We start from the raw sequence: 27,526 nt of genomic DNA on the forward strand, positions 1-27,526 counted from the left end.
AGATAATAATCCAATTCCCTTTTGAATGCCATGATTGAATCTCGTTCTTAGGCAGCGCATTCCCCATCCTAACCACTCGCTGGGTAAAAACATTTTTCGTCACCACGCCATTGGTCCTCCACCCATTACCACTGGTTTTCAGCTTTTCAGCCAATAGAAAGCTTCTGTGGTTTAGGTTTCTCCCGGTCAGCAGAGAATCCAAGACAGTTTTCAGTTTGCCACGTGGCCATCATGTAAAAGCAACACCCATACACCGTGAAGGAACCACCCATTAATCTTCTGTACACAAGGGAAAAGAAGCCCAGTCTATGCAAACTGTCACCATAATTTAACCCTTTTAGCTCCAGTACTGTTCTGTTGAGTCTGCACTGCACTCCATCTAAGGTCAATATATCCTTTCTGAGGTGAGTTACCCAGAACTGGAGTCAGTTTTCCAGATAGTGTTTGGTCAGAGCTTGATAATAATTGTACGTTAGTACATAGTCTCTTTCTAATATAGGAACATAGGTTACAGGACTGGGACTTAGGAGCAGAACTAGGCCATTCAGCCCTTCGAGTCTGCTCCACTTTTCGATAAGATCATGGTTGACCTGGTTGTGGTCTCAACACTTCCTTGTCTGCCCCCCATAACCCTTGACTCCCTTGACTATCATAAGTTTGTCTAACTCTGCCTTGAATAGATTCAATGACCCAGCCTTCAGTGCTTTCTGGGGAAGAGAATTCAACAGACTGAGGACACCTCTGAGAGAAAAAAAACCTCCTCATTTTAGATCGAAGCGTGGCTCTGCATTGGGCACTGATATTCTGCTGCTTGGAATGTGAGACAGCTTCCAAGGGTATGCCTGAGTGTATTTACATGCCTGTACACTTAGCGAGGGTATGATGGTTCAGTGGTTATACTACTGGACAAGTAATCCAGGGAAGATGAGTCCAATATCCCACCATGGGCGGAATCATCCCGGATTCACACTAAGTGCAGTAACGGGCGGGAAAAAGAATGTTTTACCCACTGGCCGCAATGGCAGCTTTTCACGTCTTATCGTCCCAATCCCGCCTCATTAATCATGCATTCCCGGGAATCACGCCATTCTGCTGGTGGATGGGCTCTCACTTGCCCACCACACTCACCTCGCCTCTTCCTCACGCTGTGCACCATATTTAAAGTGCAGCCGCGCGCACACCTCTCAGTGCTTCCAGCCCAGGGCTGCTGCACAGAAGACATGGCCTCAAAAGGCAGGAAGACTGCAGCTTCCCCGATTCAGTGACTTGTCCCTGGAATGCCTCTGGGTGCCGTGGAGGCCTGCCGTGATGTCCTCTACCCCTGCGCTGGCCAGAGGAGTTCCCACGATCTCATCACTCCAGCTTGGGAGGTGGTGGCAGTGGTGGTCAGTGCCAATGCTGCACAGGAGACGTTGGCAATCCAATGAAGATAGAGAATGAATGATCTCATCTGTGCTGCCAGGGTATGGCAACTATTTCATCACTCTAAACTCTCGCACTCAAGCCCATCACACATTCACTGGCATCTCACTCACTGCCAGATCAAGGGACATCACCACTCACGCTCTCACACACATCCTCACATCTCCATCTGACCTCATCTCCACGGGAGGCAGCCTCCTCAGCCCTCATCTTCTTGAGGCCAATTGCACAGATCAACATGTGCCCCCACACACATCCTGAGATACCCTCCTTCCCCAGTACAGCCCTCGCTCTGCAGCCTCTTCCCCTGCCTGAGGCCACTTCTCCCCCTTCCCCAAACAAGCCTTAGCCCTGCAGCTGTTAAAAAGCCACCCCTGCCTAATAATTGGTCTGGTAGGTAAAGACCTGCCCTTGAGCCCCCTGTAAAAGTGATGTGGAGCTGCCTGTGAAGCCTGGCGCTGATGACTGCGAGTGCTGCCTGAAGCAAGGTAGGCAAACAAACCTCGAGGTCCCGAGTGAAGTGCAGCTCACCAGGGCACGTCGCTTATATTCAGTTGTGAAACATGTCGACGTGATTGTGCTCGGATGATCTGGGCGTAGGGGGATAATCCTGGCGAGCTGGGTTGATAATGATATGCAGATGCATTCCAATGAAATTCCCAACGTCCGAAGGTGGCGTTGGTGGCTCGTCATTGACAAGGCAGAGCGGACGATTGCAAACTGGTTTCACGGCCTTCTCGCCCAATTGCCCGCTCACGCTGCCAAACACGCCCGCTGCCAATGGGCACAGGAAATTCCGCCCCATAGCAGTTTGAGAATTTCAGTAAAGGTGATCACAAAGTTGTCGGATTGTTATAAAAACCCAACCGGTTCTCTCATGTGCCTCTAAGGAAGGAAACCTGCTGTCCATATACCCTCTCTGGGTCTACTTGTGACTCCTGGTCCCACTTAACTGACCTCTCATGTGGCCTAACAAGCTCATACTGCGACGGTTCAAGACGGCGGCTCACTGCCACCTTCTCAGGGAGCAACTACGAATGAGTAATAAATGCCAACCTTGCCAGCGATGCGCACATCCTCACATTGCGTATTCAGGTGCGGCCGGCTAACACTCACTGTCCTGACTCACCCAGTTAGATTAACTATTTGAAGCTGAGCAGCTGGCAAATGAAGGAAAAAATGCATATGGTTAAATGTGACAAAAACAGCTGGCAAAGAGAGATTCTTGCAGTCTGGTGTTCCAGAGGGGAGTGGCTCCTAAAGGGAGTGCAGTGTGGAAAATCACTGGACTGTGTGCCTGTGATTTGTTGCTAAATGACAGACTCACTGCAGGAGGAGAGCCAACACCAGGGCGATGGACTGAATGGCTCCATGAATTTCTGTGAACTGGAAATATTGCCAGCTTTAATCTCCTGTTAGGTGCTATTAGCTTACCAGGATTCAGGTCTCTGTTAAGAAAGACTTGCAATTCTATAGCACCTTACAGAACCTCAGTGGGTCCCAAAGCACTTTATAGCCAATTGTCACGTCGGGAACACGGCTGCCAATTTTGCACTTAGCAAACTCCCACAAATAAGGCCAGAAAATAGACTTTAGTGATCAATACTGCCCAGGACACTGGGAGAAGACCCTTGTTCCTCTTTGAGGAAGTGGCCATGGAGTCTTTTACATCCACCTGCGACAGCAGGCAGTTCAATGTCTCGTCCGAGAGGCAGCATCTCCAAAAGTGCAGCACTCCCTACAGTGCTTTGAAGTGCCAACCTGGATCAGGTGCTCAGGTTTCTAAAATGGAACTTGAACCCACAAAACTTCTAACTCAGAGACAAGGGTGTTGCCAGCTAAGCCAAGACTGACACCTGGTCAGTGTCATTAAAAGTAGTTAGCCACTGAGGGGTGAATCTTTCTACAATAGCTCCAGTCAGGCACACATTGCTTCACACCGGTACAAATCGGCAGTCCACCCTCAGTCCCGAGAAACCACTTAATTGGCGGACTGCCAGCATAGAGAATCTGACTAAGAAGCGTTGTTATGTCTGTGACTTTGAGTCATTAACTCATTCTAATAGTTCTGGAGGAAATATAACAATCCGACGCATTGTGTGTCCCAAATAGCTTCCAGCTCTAAAAACAAATAATCTGTCAGAGTTAGAAATAAACCGATAATTGATTCTGCAATTAGAGGGATTAGGTTACAACAAATTATCACCAAAGGGGGAACTGCAACAATTAGTAGATTTCAAGGTAGGATTTTTTTTTAAATTTGAGAAAGATGCTTGTCAATTAAAGAAAGTTCTGCATTTATGTAGTGCCTTTCAACTCCTCAGGCTGTCCCAGAGCCACTATAGTACCAACTTGCATTTTTATAGTGATTTTAATGTAGTCAAGCCTGTAATGTAGTCAGGTCCCCCACAGGAGCGTTATCAAACAGATTATGACATTCAGCTGCATTAGGAGATATTAGAACAGATGACCAAGAGCTTGACAAAGAAGTAGGCTTTAAGCAATGTCTTAAAGGAGGAGAAAAATGGAAAGATTTAGGAAGGGAATTTCCAGAATTTAGAGCCCAGTCAGCTGAAGACATAGCCCCCAATGGGTGAGCGATAAATATTAGGGATGCACAAGAGGCCAGAATTGGAGGAGTGCAGAGATCTCAGAGGATTGTCAGTCTGGAGGCTGTTAAAGAGATCGGGAGGGATGAGGCTACCGAGGGATTTTAAAAGACGGAGAGACTTTTAAAATTGAGGTGTTGCTAGGCTGGAAGCCAGTGCAGGTCAGTGAGCATAGGAGTGATGGGCGAATGGGACTTAGCGTGAGTTAGGATACGGGCAGCAGGGTTCTGGATGAGCTCAGATTTATGGAGGGTGGAAGATGGGAGACCGACTAGGAGAGGATTGGCATAGTCGAGTCCAGAGGTAACAAGAGTAACTTCTGGATGAGGGTTTCAGCAGCAGATGAGCTGAGGCAGCAGTGGGGTCAGACGATGTAACAGAGGTGGAAACAGGTATTCTTAGTATGGTCGAAGACCCATCTTGGGGTTAAATATGACACCAAGATTGCGAACAGTCTGTTTCAGCCTTAGAAGTGGCCAGGGAAAGGGATTGAATCAGTGTTTAGAGTCAATGAGGTACTTTTGAAGTGTCATCACTGTTGCAATGTCGGAGACGTGACAGTTAATTTGCGCACAGCAAGATCCCATAAACAGCAATGAAATAAGTGAGCAGGCTTTTAGGTGTCGGTTGAAGAATGAATGTTGGGCAGGACACCTTGGAGATGTCACGAGTCTCAGTTGCACCTCCCTCGACATCAGGGTGTGGTAGAGAAAATTGTGTGGGAAGCGGGGGACCCGGCGAAGGATTCAGGGATGGACTGATAGTGCCCTCGAGGGTCTAAATGTGCTTTTATGATCATCATCACGCCTGCTGTGCCTGAAGGCAGGTCCTTGGCTCATAGTAGCCTTCCCCATATTTCTCCATCGTGTGCCAGTCTTTTCATTTGCCAACAACTTCCTGGGGGGGGGTGAAACAAAAATCTGACTGGAGGGTCCTCCAACACTGACCCATCCAGGATGTTGGTCACCTTAACCATCCCCACACCCATTCTGTACTTGTTTCAGATTCCCAGCACCCACAGTGTTAACTGGGGGAAGCCTCAGCCTAGCCCCGCCCCGTCTCGCCCTCTCCTGAAAAGCCACGCCCACTCGCCTCCAGCTGCTCCTTGATTGGATCAAAGTTTCCTACGGAGGGCGCTGATTGGTCAGGGCGCCGGGGGCGGCGAAAAAAAAACTTTGGAAGAAAGTGTGGGAGCGGAGGCGGCGCCTCGGGGGCGGAAAACAGGCGGAGGGAGGTGGACCGGGGGACACCGGCTCCTGTCCCACTCCGAGCCCGAGCCCGGGACCTCCGCCATGGGACAGGCGCTGCTGCTCTTCTGCTGCCTTCTAACCACCGCTTGTCCTCAGGATGTGCCGGCACCGGGGCTCGGTTACCACCGGCAGCAGCAGGAGGAGGAGGAGGACGGGCTCCGGCCGCTGCCCGAGGACCTCCCGCCCCTGGCCGGCACCGCGACCGGGTCCGGGAGCCGGGAGCCCGCGGAGAGGAGACGCCGAGAGCAGGAGCCCGGAGTCCGGGAGGACTGGAGGGATGGCGACCCCGCTCATTGCCGCCTCCGGCACACAGGTAACGGTCTGGGCGGTCCTGAGGCCAACGGGGGGGAGGGGGTCCGGCCGGGGCCGCGGTCACTCTGGATTCAATTGAGGAATAAAAACCCCTTTAATATAGGGGACCGGACCCTCCATAGAAGCCAGAACCCCCCCTGCTCTCCTCCAGATCCCACCCACCCCCTGCTCTCCTCCAGATCTCCCCCCCCCCACCCACCCCCTGATCTCCTCCAGATCCCCCCCACACCCACCCCCTGCTCTCCTCCAGATCTCTCCCCCCCCACCCACCCCCTGATCTCCTCCAGATCCCCCCCCCACCCACCCCCTGATCTCCTCCAGATCCCCCCCACACCCACCCCCTGCTCTCCTCCAGATCTCCCCCCCCCACCCACCCCCTGATCTCCTCCAGATCCCCCCCACACCCACCCCCCGCTCTTCTCCAGATCCCCCCCCCCACCCACCCCCGCTCTTCTCCAGATCCCCCCACCAACCCACCCCCTGCTCTCCTCCAGATCCCCCCCCACCCACCCCCTGCTCTCCTCCAGATCCCCCCACCCACCCCCTGCTCTCCTCCAGATCCCCCCACCAACCCACCCCCTGCTCTCCTCCAGATCCCCCCCCACCCACCCCCTGCTCTCCTCCAGATCCCCCCACCCACCCACCCCCTGCTCTCCTCCAGATCACCCCACCCACCCCCTGCTCTCCTCCAGATTCCCCCACCCACCCACCCCCTGCTCTCCTCCAGATCCCCCCACCCACCCACCCCCTGCTCTCCTCCAGATCCCCCCACCCACCCACCCCCTGCTCTCCTCCAGATCCCCCCCCACCCACCCCCTGCTCTCCTCCAGATCTCCCCCCCACCCTCCACACACTATTAAGCAGAGGTATATATAGGTCGGGTGACAATGGGAAGCTGAGAGGTGGAGGTTTTGGGTATGGGGCAGACTGGGGTGAGGGGGAAACAGATCAATGGAGGGAGACACAAGTCAGACTCAGTTTCTGATCCCAGGAATTGGGGGGGGGGGGGGGGGGGCAGAATTGCACAGAATTGGCAGGTCGATGGAGGGATCAGTGGAATATGAAGTAGATAGAGCTCATGGTGCAATAACGAGTGGCAGAAAGAAATATTGGGATGGCAGAATTGGCAGAGTAATGCCAAGGGAGGTGTAGAAATGGTTTGTCATTTTGGGTCAGGTGTATTTGCCTAAAGGAAGCCAGGTGTTTCCTGGTGCTTTCGGAGTGACGCTGAAGGAGGCCATTCGGCCTATCATACCTGGTGCTGGCTCTTTGAAAGAGCTATTTCGCTGTCTGCTACGGCTATAAAGTGCAATTTTTGGGCCGGGGAGATGGTGGGCGATCCCTGGGAAAAAAAAAATGCAGCTACTCCTGAGGCAGAAATGTTGTGTACATCAAGACTGTATGTGTCTGATCAGTAACCTTACTGTAGGTGTTGTTTTTGAAGGAGGGACATGCAGAGATTCCTACTCATTAATTTTATGAAACATATTTTAACAGATAATGAAATTATACTGAAATCTATACAGCAGGCAAAAGATTGACTTCCTATCTGACGAAGTGTGGTCACAGGTTATTCTCAGAAACCAAATTATAAACTGCATCGTCTATTTGCGCCTAACTGCTGGCTTAATTGGAACATTGGGTATCATGGGATTTATTTCTGATATTGCCAACTGAGATGTTATTGCATCTTTCTACCATTTAACTGGAATTAATGGAAGCGACTTTGGCTAGGGAATAAGCAGAAACATTAAGATTTGCTTCTGTGCAGACATTGTCAATAACTTGCTTTCTCGCAGTTAATTGAGTCTAACAAGATAGCACATCTGGAAATAATTTTAAAATGGTTCTGTGGGAAAAGAGCTCCAGTGTCTTATTCTAGCTTGGCGCAAATCCTGTTTGTGTTTGTGCTTTGCTGAGTAAAGGAATCTGACCGCCTGCCACAAACCTGAGCTCATCCAAGGTTTCAGAGAGGGTGCAGACGAAATTTACCAGGAATGTGGGACTTAAATTACTAGGAGAGTCCGGAGAAGCTGGGGTTATGCTCCTCAGAGCAGAGAAAGCGAAGGGGAGGTTTAATAGTGATATTCAAGATCATGCAGGGTTTTGACAGGATAATTAAGGAGAAACAGTTTCCAGTGGCAGGAGAGTCGGTAACCAGAGGGGACAGATTTAGACAAAAGAACTTGAGGCAACATAAGGAAATGTCTTTCTGTGACTTGTGAGTTGTGATTTGGAATACATTGCCTGAAAAGATGGTGGCAGTTGATTCAACAGTAACTTCCAAAAGGAAAAGTGGATAAATAACCTGAAGGGGATAGATTTGCTGGGCTATGGGGCAAGAGCAGGGGAGTGGGACTAATTGGATTACTCTTTCAAAGAACTGGAACAGACATGATTGGTCTCCTCCTGCTCTGTACGATCCCTGATCCACACCAGAGAGGAGTATTCCACTGGAGAGATTTCAGCTACGTAGATTTGGGATCTAAAATGTGAAGGTTCAGAACTCCCATTTGCCTCTATATTTAGGTCCCCAACTCCATATCCTGAAGGCATATCCTGACCTTTCTGATGCTGACGTACTCTAAGATTTCCTGCTGCTCTTTTTTTTCCCGCAAGCTGCAACTGGCGAGAAAAATGTTGTCAACTTTCTCGACTCTCGTGTGGACTGACTTTAATCGATCCACCATTGGCTGCCATGTCTTCAGCTGCCTTGGACCTAAACTCTGGAATTCCCAGCCTAAACCTCACCAGTTTTGTTTCTTCCTCCTCCTCCTTTAAGATGCTCCTTTTAAACCTATCTCGTTTACCAAGCCCAGTGTCTCTTCATGTGCTTGAGTGGATGTGGACATCACTAATTAATTGGCATTGAGAAGGTGGTGGTGAACTCCTGCCTTGAACTGCCTGCAGTGAGGTGTCAGCTGTGGCTCAGTTCATAGCACCCTCGCCTTTGAATCAGAGGGTTGTGGGTTCATGTCCCACTCCTGGAAACCAAGAACTGTGATTGTACTCGAAAGAGTTGCAATCTGTGACTGTTGATAACTCGAAAGAGTTGAACTGCCTGCAGTCCACGTGGTGTAGGTACATCAACGGTGCTGTTAGGGAAGGAATTCCAGGATTTTTACACAGGAATGGTAAAGGAATGGCGATATAGTTCCAAGGCAGAACAGTATGTGCCTTGGAGGGGAGCTTGCACGTGGTGTTATAACACAATAACACAAGCAAGGTGCAGGAGTGGGCCACCTGACCAGGCGAGCCTGCTCTGTCACTCAGTATGATCATGCCTGATCTTGGGCTTCAACTCCACTTTCCCGCTTGCTCTCCATATCACTTGATTTCCTGAGAGACCAAAATTCTGCCTCTGCCAGTCCTAAATGTATTCAACGATGGAGAATCCACAGCCCTCTGGAATAGAAAGTTCCCAAGTTCCACAACCTTTTAAGTGAAGTAATTTCTCCTCATCCCAGTCATAAAATGATCGGCCCCTTGTCCTGCGCCTGGGTTTTTTAAGATTCCCCGATCAGTGGATGCAATCTCTCACATCTACCCTATCGCAGTGGAGTCCTTCCATGTGCCTGGCCAATATTTATCCCTCAAACAGCATCACAAAACTAGGTTACCTGGTCATTGTCGCTGTTCCAGGTTTCTGTCTCTCCACTGCGTAGTTGCAATTTTTAGGGATCTTGCTGTGTGCAAATTGTCGCTTTTCGTACAAGTGACTACACTTCATTAAGTTAAAAGCAAAATCTAGATCTTGGTGTGCAGGGGACAGTTTCAAAGTTTGCGTATGATGCAAAACTTGGAAGCATTGTAAACCACTTGCTATGTGAAAAAGTTTTCTTGTATCACATTTGCTTCTTTTGTAAATCACTTTAAACCTGTGCCCTCTCATTCTTGATCCTTTTACGAGCGGGAAGAGTTTCTCCCATTCTACTTTATCCAGCCCCCTCATGATTTTGAACACACCTTTCAAATTTCCTCTTGGCCTTCTCTTCTCTAAGGAGAACAGTCCCAACCCCTCCAATCTATCTTCATAACTGAAGTTTCTCATCCCTGGAACCATTGTTTGTAAACCTCTTCTGCATTCTCTCCAATACGTTCACATCCTTCCTAAACAGTGGCACCCAGAACTGTACACAGTACTCTAGTTGAGGTCTAACTAGTGTCTTATATAAGCTCAATATAACTTCCTTGCTCTTGTATTCTTATGCCCCTAGTAATAAAGCCCAGGATGCTATATGCTTTATTAACTGCTCTCTCCACTTGTCCTGCCACCTTCAATGATATATGCAAATATACACCCAAGTCTTTCTGCTCCTGCACCCCCTTCAAAATTTCACCCCTTATTTTATATTGTCTGTCCACGTTCTTCCTACCAAAATGCATCACCTCACACTCCGCATTGAACTTCACCTGCCACTTATCTGCCCACTCCACCAACTTGTCTATGTCCTTTTGAAGTTCTATACTGCCCCTCTTCACAGTTTACAATGCTTCCAAGTTTCGTATCATGTGCAAACTTTGAAATTGTCCCCTGCACACCAAGATCCAGCCAATGCAAGCTTGAAGAGAATTTTAGAATTCCCATCCTCGCTTCCAAATCCCTTTGTGTCCTCAGCCCTGTCCAGGCTAATATCCTCCAGTCCTTCAGATCTCTGTGCTCCTCCAATTCTAACCTCATGAGCATTCCTGATTTCCATCGCTTCACCATTGTTTATCATGACTTCAGCTGTCTGGGCCCTAAGTTCTGGAATTCCCTCCATGAACCTCTCTGTCTCTCCACCTCTCGCCCCTCCTTTTAAGATGCTCCTTAAAACCTACCACTTTGGCTTGCCCTTACCTCCTTCTATGACTCGGTGTCAATTTTGTTAAGTCGAATCACATTTCATTTTATCTTCTAGTTCCGGGTAATGTTGAGGATGATGAAGTCACATCGTTGGTTGCTGCTGGTCCTGACGTTGTCTTGGTGCCTGAGGGAGTCCCGGTGAATGCTGCAATTGCTCTGGTTGAGGTGCCCGATTCTGATCGAGAGGCTGGAATCCAGTTTGAGTGTAAGCTTGAAGCCGAGGGGTATTTTCAGCTTATGAGAACCTACCAGAGGAATTACTTAATCGTGACCAATGCCAGCCTCGATCGGGAGAAGAGGGCTGAGTACAGTCTAACGCTAGTAACCTTGGGCAAAGGGACACCAGCCTTTACCACAAATGTCCGATTCACGGTAAAGATCACCGATGTAAACGATAACGCCCCAGTCTTTGGTAAAAGTGCCTACCGAGCATCCATAGCGGAGAATGATCCTCCAAACACCACACTCCTGATAGTGACAGCCTCCGATAGTGACCTTGGCGCCAATGGTCAAGTCACCTACTCTATTCTGGACTCCTCTGTGGTGGGGACCCCTGTATCATCGTTACTTGGCATCCATCCCAAGTTGGGTATTATTTACACCCTGGTATCGTTTGATTATGAGCAACTGAGAACTGTGGACTTTGTGGTTGAGGCCAAAGATGGTGGCCGCCCTCCAACCAGGACCACGGTGCCTGTTAGGCTGGACATTAAAGACCTGAATGATAATTTCCCTGTCTTCATGTCCCCGGCATCACCAAGAATCACTGTGCCCCTTGGTGTGGAGTTGGCAGCTGATGCTGGTGAATGTGCCCCTGGGCAGACTGGCTTACTCGTGGTTAACGGGTCACCATCGCATCATCGCCAAAACATCTACGCGGTTACCACTGTGAAAGCAGAGGATGCAGATTCCGGTGCAAAGGGTGAGCTGCTCTATGAGTTGTTGGGTGGTAGTGATTGGGGGCTCTTTGACATCAATGGCAGCACCGGGGAGATCCAAGCTACTGTTTGCAACCTCAGTGAGTTGTTGGCAAAAGACTGGACCATCTCGGTGCGCGTGCGGGACCAGGGGAACCCGCCCCTCTCTTCCAGTGCCAACTTCACGCTGACCTTCGTCCCCGCCTCGGATCCCACTCCGTCAAGTGAGAGGCTCAGTGCCTCGGTTGTCACGGCGATCTCGTTCGGAGCACTGTGCCTTGTCCTCCTGCCGATACTGATTGCAAGCTGGGGCCGGTGCAAAGCCGAGAAGCGGGATGCCCGAGCGTACAACTGCCGCCAAGCGGAGACCGCCTACCAGCTGCACCCAAAAAGGCCCCTGAAGCAGATCCAGAAGACGGACATTACCCTGCTCCACCCGGGCGGCCGGAGCAGGCAAGGGCCAAACGCTAGCGTGCCCTCCGTCCCTCCGCTCCACCCTGAGAAGCCTGAGGTGCCGCAGCAGATTCAGGAGGAATGTGCAGAGGTGGCGAAACCCTATCCCACCCTCCGGAGGGACCGAGACTCGCACCACCATCAGCTGCTGAGGGAGCTGGTTAGATTGTCCATGGCTGGCTTCTCAGATTGCACCCTGGAGCTGACGTCCATCTCTCCACATGTCCAGGTAAGAGGGGCTCCTCTCAAACTAATCGCAAACCGAGCAAGAAGCTGCTGGCAGTGTGGGGTCTGCCTCTCTGGGGAAACGTTGGCGTAGTGGCGACATCACTGGAGGCTCAGGCTAACGCTCTGGCGACAAGGGTTCAAATCTCACCACGGCAGCTGGTGGTAATAAAATTTGGAATATCAAGCTAGCCTCAGTTATGGTGACCATGACAATTATCATCAATTGTTGTAAAAACCTTTTTAGGGAAGGAAATCTGCCATCCTTGCCCGGTCTGGCCTACATGTGACCCACAGCAATGTGGTTGACTCTTAACGGCCCTCTGAAATGGCTGAGCAAGCCACTCAGTCCAAGGGCAATTAGGGATGGGCAACAAATGCTGGCCTTGCCAGCGACGCCCACATCCCATGAACGAATAAAGAAAAAAAAAAATTGCAGCATTTGCTAATTTTATGAATCGGTTCTCACAATAGGAACATGTTTTGAAATTCGGGAGCGATGATTCTAGTCCATTCGATCTCTGGGCTGGCTCAGTGCAGGACTCGCCTAGGTGTCGATGTTGGTTATTACTCAAAACGGGGTGATACGAGTGATTCAATCTGACCTAACTTCCTGGAATTATAAGGCTGCACGATCATGGTGCGTCTGCCTGTCATTTCTAATAAGGCTTCAGTGTTGCCAGTGAGTTGCACGTTTTCAGTTCCCTCCCTCTTGTCTCTCCACATAACCCTGTATAGAATTTCTGCGTTATACTTGAAATAAACAGCATGAAAATGCTTCAGAATAGTTCACAGATAGTGGAAAACCCAGAATTGTGGGGGAGCAAAGGAATTTGGCGATCCGCACAGACTGCTCATCTTAAAAATGGTGCCAAAGCAAATTACCATGGATGCAGGAAACCTGAAATAAAAACCGAAAATGCTGAAAATACTCAGCAGGTCAGGCTGTGACCTGTGCAGAGAGAAACAGCTAACGTTGCAGGTCGGCTGTTCTGATGAATGGTGATTGACCTGAAACGTTAACCTTTCTTTTATTCTTTCATGTGATGTGGGTGTCGCTGGTTAGGTTGGCATTCATTGCCCATCCCTAACTGTCCTTGAGAGGGTGGTGGTGAGCCGCTTTCTTGAGGAGGTCTTGGGCAGTGGTAGTGTCCCTTTCACTGGACCAGAAGCTCCGGGTTCAAGTCCCTAGGACTTGTTGTTGGCCATGGAAGGAGCATTCGTGACGTAGTTTAGAGGACAGATAATCAGCCCAGGAATCCTTCCACTATTCCCAAAAAGGGAAAAATAGTGAGCCACTTGCTTGAATCACTGCAGTCCATCAGTCTCACTGTGTTGGTGAGAGGGAGTTCCAGGATTTTGACCCAACGACAGTGAAGGAACTGTGATATATTTCCAAGTCACGGTGATCTGTGGCTTGGAGGGGAACTTTCAGGTGGTGGTGTTCCCATGCGTCTGCTGCCCTTGTCCTTCTAGATGGTTGAGGTTGGGAAGGTGCTGTCAAAGGAGCCTTGGTGAGTTGCTGCTGTGCTTCTTGTAGATAGTACATACTGCTGTCACTGTGCATCGGTGGTGGAGGGAGTGAATGTTGAAGATGATGGATGGGGTGCCAATCAAGTGGGCTTTTTAAAAATTCATTTACAGGTTTTGGGCTTTGCTAGCTGGGTCAGCATGTATTGCCCATCCCTAATTGCCCTTGAGAAGGTGATGGTGAACTGCCTTCTTGAATTGCTGCAGTCGCTGTAGGTACACCCACAGTGCTGTTAGGGAGGGAGTTCCAGGATTTTGACCCATCGACAGTGAAGGAACGCGGGTATATCTCCAAGTCAGGATAGTGAGTGGCTTGGAGGGGAACTTCCAGGTGGTGGTGTTCCCATGTATCTGCTGCCTTTGTCCTTCTAGATGGTAGCGGTCGTGGGTATGGAAGGTGCTGGCTAAGGAGCCTTGGTGAGTTTCTGCAGTGCATCTTGTAGATGGTACACACTGCTGCCATTGTTCATTGGTGGTGGAGGGAGTGAAATTTTGTGGATGGGGTGCCAATCAACTGGGCTGCTTTGTCCTGGATGGTGTCAAGCTTCATGAGTGTTGTTGGAGCTGTGCTCATCCAGGCAAGTGGGGAGTATTCCATCACACTCCTGACTTGTGCCTTGTAGATGGTGGACAGGCTTTGGGGAGTCAGGAGGTGAGTTACTTGCTGCAGTATTCCTAGCCTCTGACCTGCTCTTGTAGCCACTGTATTTATGTGGCTAGTCCAGTTCAGCTTCTGGTCAATGGTAACCCCCCAGGATGTTGATAGTGGGGGATTCAGTGATGGCAATGCTATTGAATGCCATGGGGTGATGGTTAGATTCTCAGTCCACAGATGCTGCCTCATCATTTAAATATTACCAGCATTCACTGTTATTGTACTAAAAGTTAACCAAGTGATGCTGCATTTGTACGGAGCCCTGGCCAGAACCCATCTGGAATACTGCATGTATTTCTGCGCACCACGCCCCAGGAAGGATATACTGACCTTAGACAGAGTGCAGCACACATTCACCAGAATTATACTGGAGCTAAAAGAGTTAGATTATAGACCGGGTTACATAGTAGACCAGGCTTGTATTCTCCTCAGTATGAAAAATTAAGGGGTGATCGAATCAAAGTTTTTAAAATGCTAAAGGGATTCAATAAAGTGAAACTATTTCCTTTGGGAGAGTCCAGAACAAGGAGGCTGTAAACTGTAAAATTAGAGCTATCACTTTCAGTGGTGACATGGGGAAGCACGTCTTCACACTCAGGGTAGTAGAAATCTGGAACTCTTCCCTCAAAAAGCTGAGAGTATTTGGGTTAATTCTGAGCTTTCAGGGTTGAGATGGCTGGATTTTAATTGGGCAGGGGGAATGAGGGATGTGAAGCTAAGGTGGGTCAATTAAAGTTAAGACAAAGATCAGCCATGATCTAATTAATTGGGGATCTAAGGGGCCTCCTTCTGTTCCGATGTGGTGGCGTGTTACAGATCATTCGGAGTTGTGGCAATGTGCGTTTTTACCCGCGTGTTGTAGCCTGGAGCTATGGATAGTGATGGTAGAGGCTCCAACGTTCTTTCCATTACATGGCTGAACAGGGATCTCTCCCGCTCTTACCATCCGCCATTGGTGTGTGTTGGAAGGATAGATAATCAGCTATTTTGGCTGTGTTATGGCCATCAAGTCCTGGGGTCGGATTTGAACCCAGAGCTTCTGACTCAGTGCCACAAGACCTCCCTGTTCCTGGTGGTGTAGCAGATTGGAAAATGCTACGATCGCTCACTGACCATTTGTAGTTAATGTCAAAATCGGAAAAATCTCAACCTGTTAACTCCTCAAGTTTGGTTTATTAACTTGTCGCTGGCAAAAAAGCTGACAATTAGTCAGGGGTTCATCCCTGCACAACTGCAAAGCGGGACACACTTGCTGCATTGATCTCCCAGTTGTGTAGCTCCACTCCAGATGTTTACTACTAAAGAGGCTAATCGAGGCTTCTTGCAGCTCCTGGCTTAAATGTCTTGAGTTTCAACGTCGCACTGGCTACCCTTGAGTATAGGCGATTTAATCGAGGTTTAAGATGGTTAAAGGATTTGACATGGTCGATAAAAATGAACTATTTCCTCTGTGGGGGTGGAATCCACAACAAGGGGCATAACCTTAAAATTAGAGCTGGGCCATTCAGGGGTGATGCCTGGAAGCACTTCCTCACACAAAGGCTAAAGGAAATCTGGAACTCCCTCCCCCCAAAAAGCCGTTGAGACTAGGAGGTCAGTTCTGCCCTTTTATACTGGAGGGAATACAGGCACCATCTGGTCCACCTGACCTATAATTTAACCTTTTTAGCCTTGATATCATTCTGATGAACTGCATCTCTCCAAGGTCAATACATCCTTCCTGAGGTGCACTGCCCAGAATTGAATGCAGTATTCAAGATGGGGCGGGGGGTGGGGGTAACCAGAGCTCTGATCAACTGTAACATAACTTCCACCTTTTGTATTCCAGCCCTGTTTAAGATAAAAGCCAGTGTTCCAGTAGTGCTTTTAATTATTTTTTCTCCCCCCATCCACTAGTGCTTAATGCTTCCTACACATGGGCCCCTATGTGTAAAAATCACTAGTGGGCTGGTTTTAATGCAGTGACTGATTCTGCTTAATGTAAAGTGGAAGGTGCCTCCTCTGAGCTGGCTTGTGAGCATGTTAGCACTTATCGGCTCGAGGACGTTTCCGAGCAGGGAAATCTCACCACACCCATCAGATAGAGATCCAAGTAGACCAGGCCTGCCCTCTCGCCGGAGGAGGGAGCCTCCCTGGGTGACTGCACGTAGTGATACTCAGAGCCGGGTCACAAGGGTTTTCCTGTGTTAGGATATTTCACGTGAGATCGCAAAGAGTTTGGAAGCAGGAGCCCCTGTGCATCGCCAAATAGCTATTCCTGGACTGATTGACAGAGAGCGTTGTCTGATCAGTGTTTTTCCCATTCAGCAAGCGATGCAATCTTCCTCAATCTCTCTGCCTCCTTTGAATCCAAACCTGTGAAGATATCTAGAATGAATGCATTAAATACTTGGATGGGTGCTCTGCCACTAAGTCCACCCAAAGGAAGGAGAGATGAGCTCATGCTCCTTAGATTGTTAGTCTGTCATATAACGTGAATTCAAACTTAAAAATCAAAATCCAGTCTGACTCCTCCGGACTGTCAGAGGTGCTGTCTTTCAGATGAGATGCTGAATCGAGGCCCCATCAGGTGGATTTTAAAAGATCCCACGGCACTATTCAAAGAGCAGGGAGTTATTTATTTAAATGGAGAGAGATTGGAGGCACAGAGGGATCTGGGTGTCCTGGTACATGATTCAGGAAAAGTTAGTGTGCAGGTGCAGCAAGTGATTAGGAAGGCAAATGGAATGTCGTTGTTTATTGCAAGGAGAATGGAATACAAAAGTAGGAAGTTTTGCTTCAGTTATACAGGGCCTTGGTGAAACCACATCTTGGGGTACTGTGCCCTTATTTAAGAAAGGATATAAATGTGTTAGAAACAGTTCAGAGAAGGTTCAGTTGACTTCACCCCCCCCTTCACTCCCACCACCCACACCCTTTCCTTTACCCCAGTGGCCATTCTTCACGTTGAAAGGAATCTTAACTGGCAGGAGGAAGGATTTCAGAGCCAACCCTCTCATAGCCTCCCCCAAGTGGATGAGACTAACTCAAACCTGCCGTTCTTAAAAAAAAAATCCCATTCCCGCTGTCGCTGGCTCGGCCTGTGTTTACTGCCCGTCTCTAGTTCCCCTGAGAAGGTGGTATTGGGCTATATTCTGGAACCATTGGCAGCAGGTTGGATGCAAGCCTTATTGCTGGGCCTCCTCAGGTATCCGAGCCAACCGTGTTAGCGTGAGACTGGAATCTCACACAGGCTCAGACTGGGTGAGGAGCAGCAGTTTTCTTCCCTAAAAGGATGTCAGTGAACCAGTTGGGTTCTTGCGACAGCCCAACAGCTTCCTGATCACTTTTCCGGACGCCAGATTTTTATTTTCCGGAATTTAAAAAATTCAGATTCTCAAATTTAGCGTGGTAGGATTTGAGGTTGCATTCTCTGGGTTACTAGTCCAGTAATAGAAACACACGACACCGTCGAGGGTAGAATTCATGCCAACTAAGCTACTAGTTCTGAGTATGCTCTTAAAAGGGAAAAATCAAGCCCAGGATTTAGGGAGGTCCATAGGGAGAGATGGAGTGACTTTTGATGGATAGTTTCCTTTCCTGTTTTACAGCAAATCTCCCAGCTGCTCTCCTTACTGCACCAAGGACAGTTCCAAGCCAAGCCAAATTTTCGGGGAAATAAATATTTAAGGAACTACAGGTACGTTGTCCTTCGAGCAGTGAATAACAGAACCTTTACAGTGCAGAAGGAGGCTGTTCAGCCCATTGAGTCTGCACTGGCTCTTTTGAAAGAGCATTCCACCTAGTCCCCACTCCCCTGCCTTTATCCCCACAACCTTGCACGTTCTCTCTTTTCAGGTAGCAATCCAATTCCCTTTTTAATACCTCGATCGAACCTGCCTCCGCTACCCTCTCAGGAAGTTTGTTACAGACTCCGACCATCCTCTGAGTGAAAATTGTTTTCCTCACATCACATTTACTCTGTTTGCCAATTATTTTGAATCTGTGCCCTCTAGTTCTTGATGTTCTCTTGAGTGGGAACAGTTTCTCACTATTTACCCTGTCCATACCCCTCAGGATCTTGAATACCTGTATCAAATCCTTCTTTTCTCCAAGGAAAACAGTCCCAACCTCTCCAAGAATTAGAAGGCTAAGACAATGTTCTTATTCTTAACTTTAACAAGCTTTGGGGATATTTCTGGGGGATTGGCAACACTCTATAGCGTCAATAAGGGAGAGTTACCCCACCCCCCACCAACCCACAAATACCTGCTGTGAAGGTACTGAGCAGAATTCCTTTTGTATTGTGGAGCCCACTTTCCCATCCTCTCCAGACATGCACTTCCCTTGACGCAAGAGGGTGGGCAGAAGATTGTCCCCCTTTCTCCCTCTCCGCAGACCTCCAGTCTGGGTTCCAGCCCATATTCCTGGCTCCCATTCAGCATTTTCACTGGTCTACCAATAAAATGAAAGACTTTCATTTCTATAGCGCCTTTTGCATCTTCAGAATGTCCCAAAGTGCTTTACAGCCAATTAAGTAGTTTTGAAGTGTAGTCCCTGTTGCAATGTAGGGAAACACGGCTGCCAATTTGTGCAGAGCAAGATCCCACAACGAGCACTAAGATCGTGACCAGATGAACTGTGTCTTTTTTTCGTAGTGATGTTGTTTGAGGGATAAATGTTGGGCAGGGCACTGGGGAGAACTCCTCAGCTCTTCAAAATAGTGGCTGTGAGCATCAGTTTCCATCTAAAAGATGGCACCCCTGACAGAGCAGCATTCCATCAGTACTGCATGATATTTCAACCCCAGTGATGCTTCATGTATCTGGTCGGAGTCACAACACAGTGACTAAACACAGCGATTAATGGTAGTCGTTAATCCTCAGAATCACTGGCAGCTCCAGTGAAAATTCTGCCTCTTGTTATCCGGCTTATGCAGTGTTGCTCTGACTCAAACACTGATAGCGCCGAATGAGGCGCAGATTCAAAATTGGACATGAAAAAATAAAAGTTAATCTTAGTTCTCCGACATTCCCCTTCCTGTCCCAGTCCCTGTGCTCTTTTGTTGCTTCCCAAATCCATCTTTCCTGCAACTCCATGTTCCTCCTACATTGTAACACTTCAAAGGTATTTAATTGGCTGTAAAGCACTGGGATATTCTGTGGTTGTGAAAAGCAATGATAGAAAAGCAGATCTGTCTTTCTAATCAGCGTTACAGGCCTGCACAGCACTGAAATATCTGTAATCAACATTGCAAATGACATCCCATGTGTCTGTGACCATGGTAACATATCCCTTTGACATGGGTGATTATACCCCTCATCCATTGCCAAGCTCCCTGGGGCTGTCATTGCCTAGTTCTACTCTTATCTGTCTAGTTGTAGCTGTGGAATCAAAGGTGCAAGTTGTTTTAATAAAATCATACAGCACAGGAGGAGGCCGTTTGGCCCATCATGCTTATGCTAGCTCTTTGAGAGAGCTATCCATTTAGTCCTACTTCTTCTTTTCCCCATAGCCCAGCAAATATCTCCCCTTCAAGTATTTCTCCAATTCCCTTTTGACAGTCCCTATTGAATCTGCTCCAACGTCCTTTCAGGCGGTGCATTCCAAACCATCACAACCCATTCCATTTCAACTCTCCTCATCTCCACTTTGGTCCTTCTGCCAATTATCTTAAATCTGTACCCTATGGTTACCAATGCTCCTAACACAGGAAACAGTTTCTCTATTATTGTTATATTTAATACAATAGTTAATTCTGCCCATGTTGTGTCTTTCATACATTTTCTCTCTCTTTCTCTCCCCAATTACTTTCCTGTTATCCAAATTTTTAACTTTTCTTTCTGTCAAATCTTTGTTGTCACAGGGCCGCAATGCAAGAGGCTGACAGGACTAGCCTGAAGGACAGTGGGCAGGGAGAGAGCGAGGAGGGAGACAGTGATTCTGACACAGGCAGAAACTCGCCCATTGACCACCTGCTCGAAGAGGGGCTGAGTGACTTGCTGTCCAGGGGTGGCTGGGCAACACCAGCAGGTGAGAGGAGTCTTCGTGTTAACCTGTCCTGGCTTCCATGTCTGTCTTCTGTCTGTGCTGTGCAGGGGCAGTGTGTGTGTGCGTGTGTGTGTGTGCGTGTGCCCCCCCCCACCCCCTTCTCGGTCTCTGTGCCCCCCCCCCCGCCCCCCCTCTCGGTCTCTGTGCCCCCCCCCTCTCGCTCTCTGTGCCCCCCCCTCTCGCTCTCTGTGCCATTAGTAATGGTCTGGGATGTAGACAATAAGTCATGGACTTGTAATAAAAGTTATTTTTTGAATCACTGAACGAGGAAGATGCTGAACCATCTAACCATAACGTCACTATGCCTGATGTGAGTGACAACAGAAATATTCTTTGAAAAACAGTGAGATTTTCCTCTTGCATTACATCGAACATGTTTTGATGCGTGTGTGTGTTTGTTTTTGTCCGTTTCATTTTGTTGTTATTACTAATGTTTAGATTGGTTGAGTTTTTATTTTATATTCTGACAATATGAGCATTTCAGCATCCTTTATGTTGCTACTTATTCCTGATCCGTCACCATTGTAAACAGTGTGTGAGGATCCCTCGAAGGTGGCCATGGTGTGAGAATTTGATCAATTTTATGACTGTGTTTGAACTCGGGGAAAATCTTCAGCACCTCTTGTTTCAGTTATTTTGTTTCCACTTTCAATGGTTGGGGAAACTAGGAAACAAAGCCTAAAAATTACAGTCAGACCTTTCTGGAGTGAAATTAGGAAACACACACAAAGGGGAGTAGAAGTTTGGAGCTCTTCTGAAAAAGGCAATTGATGGTCGGTCAATTCTTAATTTTAAGAGATTGATAGCATTTTGTTATCCAGGGGTTGTGAGGGATGTGGGGCAAAGACGGGTATGCGGACTTAGGGCACAGATCAGCTGTGATCTCACCGAGCCACAGTGGAACAGGCTTGAGGGGCTGAAGAGCCTCCTTGTTTCTTTTTTATTCATTCGTGGGATGTGGGCATCGCTGGCAGGGCCAGCATTTGTTGCCCATCCCTAATTGCCCTTGAATTGAATGGCTTGCCACACTATTGCAGTGGCCAGTTAAGAGTCAACCACATTGCTGTGAATCTGGAGTCATGTGTAGGCCAGACCAGGTTAAGGATGGCAGACTTCCTTCCCTGAAGGACATGAGTGAGCCAGTTGGGTTTTTACGACAGTCGACAATGGCTTCATGGTCACCATTACTGAGACTAGCTTTTCAATTCCAGGTCATTGCTTTAATTCAAATTCTACCAGCTTCCATGACAAGATCTGAACCCCCCCCACTCCCCAGAACATTAGCCTGGGCCTCTGGATCATCAGTCCAGTGACATTACCACTATGCCACCATCTCCTGTGCAAAGGTTGGCGGGGGGTGTCTCGGGTTGTCTCAAAACAAGTGGGGTCTGTATTGAGCTGTGATGCAAATGGTACATTTTTACCAAGTGTTACATTCAGATTATCTGGTAAAGACGTCCAAGTATCCGCTTGATACAAGAAAGCCTCCAAGTGGTGTGCATAACACCCAAAAGACTCGTGGAAACCTATTCATGATAACCCATAAATGTAAGCTTTATTAAGCTATTATGAGCCTTGAATGGTGTCTAGAGATGTAAACTGTGGTGATAGAAGGATTAAGCTTAGCTGTGAAGGTCAGTTTTGTCAAATAGCTTGCCAAAGTTCATCACGCAGAACTCGATGTGAGGAACGGTCACTGGACGAGGGACCAGTCAGCCACTATGTCCTTGGAATCACATTCCTTCGGGTGGGCTGAAGTTTAGTTGCCCTCAGAGCAGTGAGGAATCAGTTGAATTTTTATGACACTTTGACAGCTTTCATAGGAACAGGATGAGGCCAGTCATCTCCTCGCCACTGTTTCACCATTCAATGAGATCGCGGCTGATCTGTCTATTGATTCCATCTACCCACCTTGGCTCTGTAACTTTTAATAACCTTATCCAACAAAAACCTATCAATCTCTGTCCTGAAATTTCCTATTGATCCTCAGCCTGAAGAGTTTTTTGATGGAGAGGGTTCCAGATTTCCTCTACCCTTTGTGTGAGGGAGTGCCACCTGGCATTACCCCTGAACTGCCGGGCTCTAATTTTATGGTTTTACCCCCTTGTTCTGGACTGTCCCACATGGAAAAATAGTTTCTCTCTTTGTACCCTGTCAACTCCTTTCATCATCTTAAACACCTCAATTAGATCACCCCTTAATCATCTATAACCAAGGGAAGACAAGCCTAGTCTATGCTAGGGGGGAGATGGTGGCGCATTGGTAAAGGCACTCGACTAGTAATACAGAGTCCCAGGCTAATACTCCAGAGGCATGAATTCAAATCCTACATTGTAGCTGGTATTAATTCAATTAATAATAACAATCCGGATTTTAATAGTAACCATTATTTATCATCCATTGTCATTTAAAAACCCGGCTGGCTTACTACTGTCCTTCAGGAAGGGAGATCTGCCGTCCTTACCTGGTCTGGCCTACATGTAACTCCAGACCCGCAGCAATGGGGTTGACTCTTAACTGCCCCCTGAAATGACCGAACAAGTCTCTCTCTTCGAGGGCAGTTAGGGATGGGCAACAAACGCTGGCCTTGCCGGTGACACCCCCATCCTGTGAAAGGATAAAAGGGAAAAAAGGAACCTGTACTCATAACTTTAGCCCCAGTGGTTTGAACTGTTGCTATCCCCCAAATGAGCAGCTTCATTGAATTTAGTTGCACACACCACCAGGCTGGATTTGACTTCTAGGTTGATGGTTCACAACCAGAACTTCAAGCTCGTTGTAAACAATCGGCACTGACTGTCGAGGAATCATTGACACCGCCTCAAGGGGAAAGTCGAGGGGCCGTGTGGAAAATGGGGAGAAATGTTAGTGATGCAGTAGCTTCTCTGAGGGACATTATTTAGAACAGTGTAGAAGGAGCTTTACTCTGTATCTAACCCCGTGTTGTACCTGCCCTGGGAGTGTTTGATGGGGACAGTGTAGAGGGAGCTTTACTCTGTACCTAACCCCGTGCTGTACCTGTCCTGTGAGTGTTTGATGGGGACAGTGTAGAGGGAGCTTTACTCTGTATCTAACCCCGTGCTGTACCTGTCCTGGGAGTGTTTGATGGGGACAGTGTAGAGGGAGCTTTACTCTGTATCTAACCCCGTGCTGTACCTGTCCTGGGAGTGTTTGATGGGGACAGTGTAGAGGGAGCTTTACTCTGTATCTAACCTCGTGCTGTACCTGCCCTGGGAGTGTTTGATGGGGACAGTGTAGAGGGAGCTTTGCTCTGTATCTAACCCCGTGCTGTACCTGTCCTGGGAGTGTTTGATGGGGACAGTGTAGAGGGGGCTTTACTCTATATCTAACCCCGTGCTGTACCTGCCCTGGGAGTGTTTGATGGGGACAGTGTAGAGGGAGCTTTACTCTGTATCTAACCCCGTGCTGTACCTGCCCTGGGAGTGTTTGATGGGGACAGTGTAGAGGGAGCTTTACTCTGTATCTAACCCCGTGTTGTACCTGTCCTGGGAGTGTTTGATGGGGACAGTGTAGAGGGAGTTTTACTCTAACTAACCCTGTGCTGTGCTGACCCTCTGGAGTTCCTTTCCCACATCTTTCACCTTATTAAGTAGAGTATGCTTAGATGTATATCCTACAGTTGGAACAGGGTTGCTCCTGACTTTTGTTTTTATGTTGCTGTGCTTCAGTGCTAGGAGCGAGGGCCAGCACGGGAGAGGAGCTGAGTCTAGAGGACCTGTGTTGGATGTTGCCATCACCGTTGCCGTCTGATTACAAGGAGAACGTCTTCCAACCCCAGGTAGCAGAGAATCCTCCACCCACCTGTGATGGCGAGAAGAACACTTTCTCAACCTTTGGCAAAGATCCGCTGGAGTTTTATCCCGGGACAGAGGAGCCTGCTGTCAAAGGATCCCTTCTGACGGAAATGAGTGCCCTATTCCAGCTCCTGCTGTCACAGAAAGCTGAAGCCTATGCGGAATCGAGCCCTGAGCTGCTCTTAAAACTCTCGGCTCGGAGGAGTGTCTCCAGCGACGGCGAAGGGGACGCGAGCGGTGTGTTGAGTGGGGGCAAGTTCCCTGGGTGCAGTGGTCCCAGCAGCGGAGCCAGACATCTCCCTGTGGTGCAGGAAACCGCAGAACAGAGAGAGGAGACCGAGCTGGATTTCCATCAACTGGTTTAATGGTGAGTGAGTGATCGTCAAGACCGTGAGCACTTTTAAAAAAAATTCCTCCTTGGGATGTGGAGGTTGCCCGCAACGCCAGCATCTATTGCCCATTGCTAATTGCCCTTGTTCAGAGGGCATTTAAGAGTCAGTCGCATTGCTGGTGGGTCTGGAGTCACAAATAGGTACAGGCTGGATAAGGACGGCAGATTTCCTCCCCTAAAGGAACACGAGTCAACCAGTTGGGTTTCTGATGACCGTCCGACAGCTTCGTGGTCATTTTTACTGAGACGCACTTTTTTTATTTCTGGATTTTCGTTAAACTGCCAGAGTGAGACTTGAATTCGTGCTCTCTCTCTCTCTCTTTAGTAACATGACCATGATGCTTTTGAGCACTGCCAGAATTTGTTCAGAAATTGGAGATTTGGGTTTAGGTGACAGATGGGAGCCTGAGACTGTCAGGGGGGGAAGCAAAAAAAAAGATAACGCTAAATTTATTAAATGGAAAAGTTCAATTGAGGTTTGTGGACTCGGGACTATGCTCCAAAGAGAAAGACAGGTGATTGAGGCTCCCTCAATATACAATCAATACCAATATAAATCGTCAAATCATGGGTAGAGTACAGAACAAGACCATTTGGCCCATCATGCTGTCCTAGCCTTTCGCTAGAGCTGTCTAATTGGACCCGCAATCCAGCCCTTTGCTTTCCCATTGACTTTTCCTTGCAGTATATGGTTGCTATTTTTCTAGTCCCGGGTTGGTGTGTTTGTGCCGAGTGACTGTTATTGGCATCCATGCCAGGTGTTTCCTCTGGCTCATTCAGGGTGTGGCTGCTTTAGCCCAGTTCTCAGAACGGATGTGCGTTTGACTGAGGTGTTCTCATGGATAAACTGAGTGACACAAAAACAGACTCCCGGGACTTCCTGAAGAGATTCTTTTCCACAGGAATGATCTGATTTACCTTCAGGCTGGCTGGAAACATTTTCAAACTGGGCACCTTGCCAGAGACTGTCTGACTTTTCTCTTTTCTTTGTATTTTACTCCCTTGTCCAATGGCCTTGCAGCATTTATGCTGAAGTATACAAGATCCTGTACGGCCTTGACAAGGTGGACGTGGAAAGGATGTTTCCTCTTGTGGGTGAGTCCAGAACTAGGGGGCACTGTTTTAAAATTAGAGGTTGCCTTTATAGGACAGAGATGAGGAGAATTTTTTTTCTCTTGATGGTTGTGCGACTTTGGAACTCACTGCCTCAGAAGGTGGTGTCACTGAATATTTTTAAGGCAGAGGTGGATAGATTCTTGTTAGGCAAGGGAATCAAAGGTCATCAGGGTTAGATGGGAATGTGGAAATCGAAACACAGGATGATCAGCCATGGTCCTATTGAATGGCGGAGCAGGCTCGAGGGGCCGAATGGTCTACTCCTGTTTCTACTTCTTACGTTCTTATGTTCCAGAGACTTGAGCCCCATGATCCTGGCCGATATTCCTGGTGCAGTGCGAGTGCTGCACTGTTGAAAGTGCCGTTATTCCTCTTGGATGAGCATAACAATGGCTATAGCATATTTTTCGAAGAACAGGGAAGTTCTCCCTGGTCAATATTTACCCGTTAACATCTCAAACAAAAAAACAGATTAACTGGTCATTATCTCACTGCTGCTTGTGGGAGCTTGCTGTGTGCAAATTGGCTGCTGTGTTTTTCACTTTTCAACAGTGATTATACTTCAAAAACACTTAATTGGCTGTAAAGCACTGAGACACCCAGTGATCATGAAAGGCGCTATATAAATCCAAGCGTTTCTCTCTTTTTTGCTGCTGGCAGGAGCTTGCTGAGGGCAAATTGGCTGTAGCATTGCAACAGTTACAGCCAATCACGTACTCACTATTGTAAAATATTTTGGCATATCCTGAGGCCATGAAAGGGGTTTTAGAAATGCCTTGTCTATGCATTTAAAGGGGAAGCTAGATAAGTACATGAGGGAGAAAGAATAGAAGGATTTGTTGATGGGGACGATATGAAGAGCAATGAGAGGCTCACTGATATGTGTCTTGGGGTGTCTGTGCTCCAATCCCAAGTAATTCTTTCTTGGCATTAATGGTATTATTGCCAAGTAAAACCAGGTAATATTGATGTCCCAGTTATAGATTAAGTGTGGAGAAGAGTCCATTAGCCTGGCCCCTCTTGCCTGTATATTATTGACACATTCACTTTCCATTGTAGATCTCGTCAGCCGAAGAGTTGGATGAATCTGGAGGAGGTTGGACGTCAATCGGAAGTCACGTCCAGTGTTTTCGATCGGTTTCTGAGGGAAGTTGGGTGCAAAGCTGGAGAGACCAAATGGATCCAGACTTTGAGTTCACGACCTTGCTGCTTGAAGTACCTGGCCTGGATTAATACTCAGATTTACCGCTGGCACCTCCTACACACCGTCCCTCATGCAGGGCACTGAGTGTGTGTGTGTGTGTGTGTGTTACAGTCCTCCTCGAATCGATAGGTCAGACAACAGCGAAGACTTCTACCTGAAACGTTAACCTGTGCACCTCACTGTCCCAGGACTGGACCCTGGGGGGTGGGGGCAAGTGTTGATATTTTAGTGCGCATTCGTTAAAAGGATTTTGTAAATATTTCCCCAGGTTTTACGGATATCCTACTGATAGGAAGCTTTGTGGTGAACATTTTGACCTTACCCTGTACCTATCCCAGTTAAATACTACAAAATATTTTTCTATTCTATTTAATGATTTATTCCTGACTCAGTGCCCTGGATTTTATATATTTGTATATTTTCTGTCACCTACCTTTTATTACTCAATACCTAATGTATATTTTGCTCTTTACAATAAAAATTTGTGGAAACTTGGAGTAATTAGACTGTGACACGAGTTTTCAAGGAATAAGAAATCTGCAGCAAAAGGTCCAAAGCTGTCACTTGCTCACAGCCAGTACCTTTGTCCAAGTGACTAGTCCTTGCATGTCAGTGTTGGCACACTACTCCACTCTGGGGGCATCACAGGTAATGTTATTTTTCTATTTAAAGGGTGATGGAACAAGTCGAGGGAAATATTGCCTAGTTAGCTGAATGTCACTAGTAGAAAAGGTAATGGCATCTGTTATGA

At 47.9% G+C, this 27,526-nt stretch overlaps 1 protein-coding gene across 2 annotated transcripts; it reads left to right on the forward strand.

Annotated features, from left to right (window-relative positions):
* Positions 1-5,241: 5,241 nt before the first annotated feature.
* On the forward strand, positions 5,242-27,272 carry LOC144686022 (protocadherin-18-like). 2 transcript variants are annotated; one of them, XM_078551150.1, is made up of 6 exons: positions 5,242-5,594; positions 10,495-12,038; positions 17,810-17,898; positions 20,065-20,231; positions 23,939-24,431; positions 26,631-27,272. In XM_078551150.1, the coding sequence occupies exons 1-5, from the start codon at positions 5,324-5,326 to the stop codon at positions 24,427-24,429; spliced, it is 2,562 nt and encodes an 853-aa protein (XP_078407276.1). In that variant the 5' UTR covers positions 5,242-5,323; the 3' UTR covers positions 24,430-24,431; positions 26,631-27,272. The 2 variants fall into 2 exon arrangements, with proteins under 2 accessions (XP_078407276.1, XP_078407277.1); XM_078551151.1 differs by lacking the exon at positions 23,939-24,431 and having other exon boundaries at positions 5,247-5,594; positions 26,631-26,805.
* The last annotated feature ends 254 nt before the right edge of the window (positions 27,273-27,526 follow it).

Source organism: Cetorhinus maximus, chromosome 10 (assembly GCF_964194155.1).
Source record: "Cetorhinus maximus chromosome 10, sCetMax3.hap1.1, whole genome shotgun sequence".
Lineage (NCBI taxonomy): Eukaryota > Metazoa > Chordata > Chondrichthyes > Lamniformes > Cetorhinidae > Cetorhinus > Cetorhinus maximus.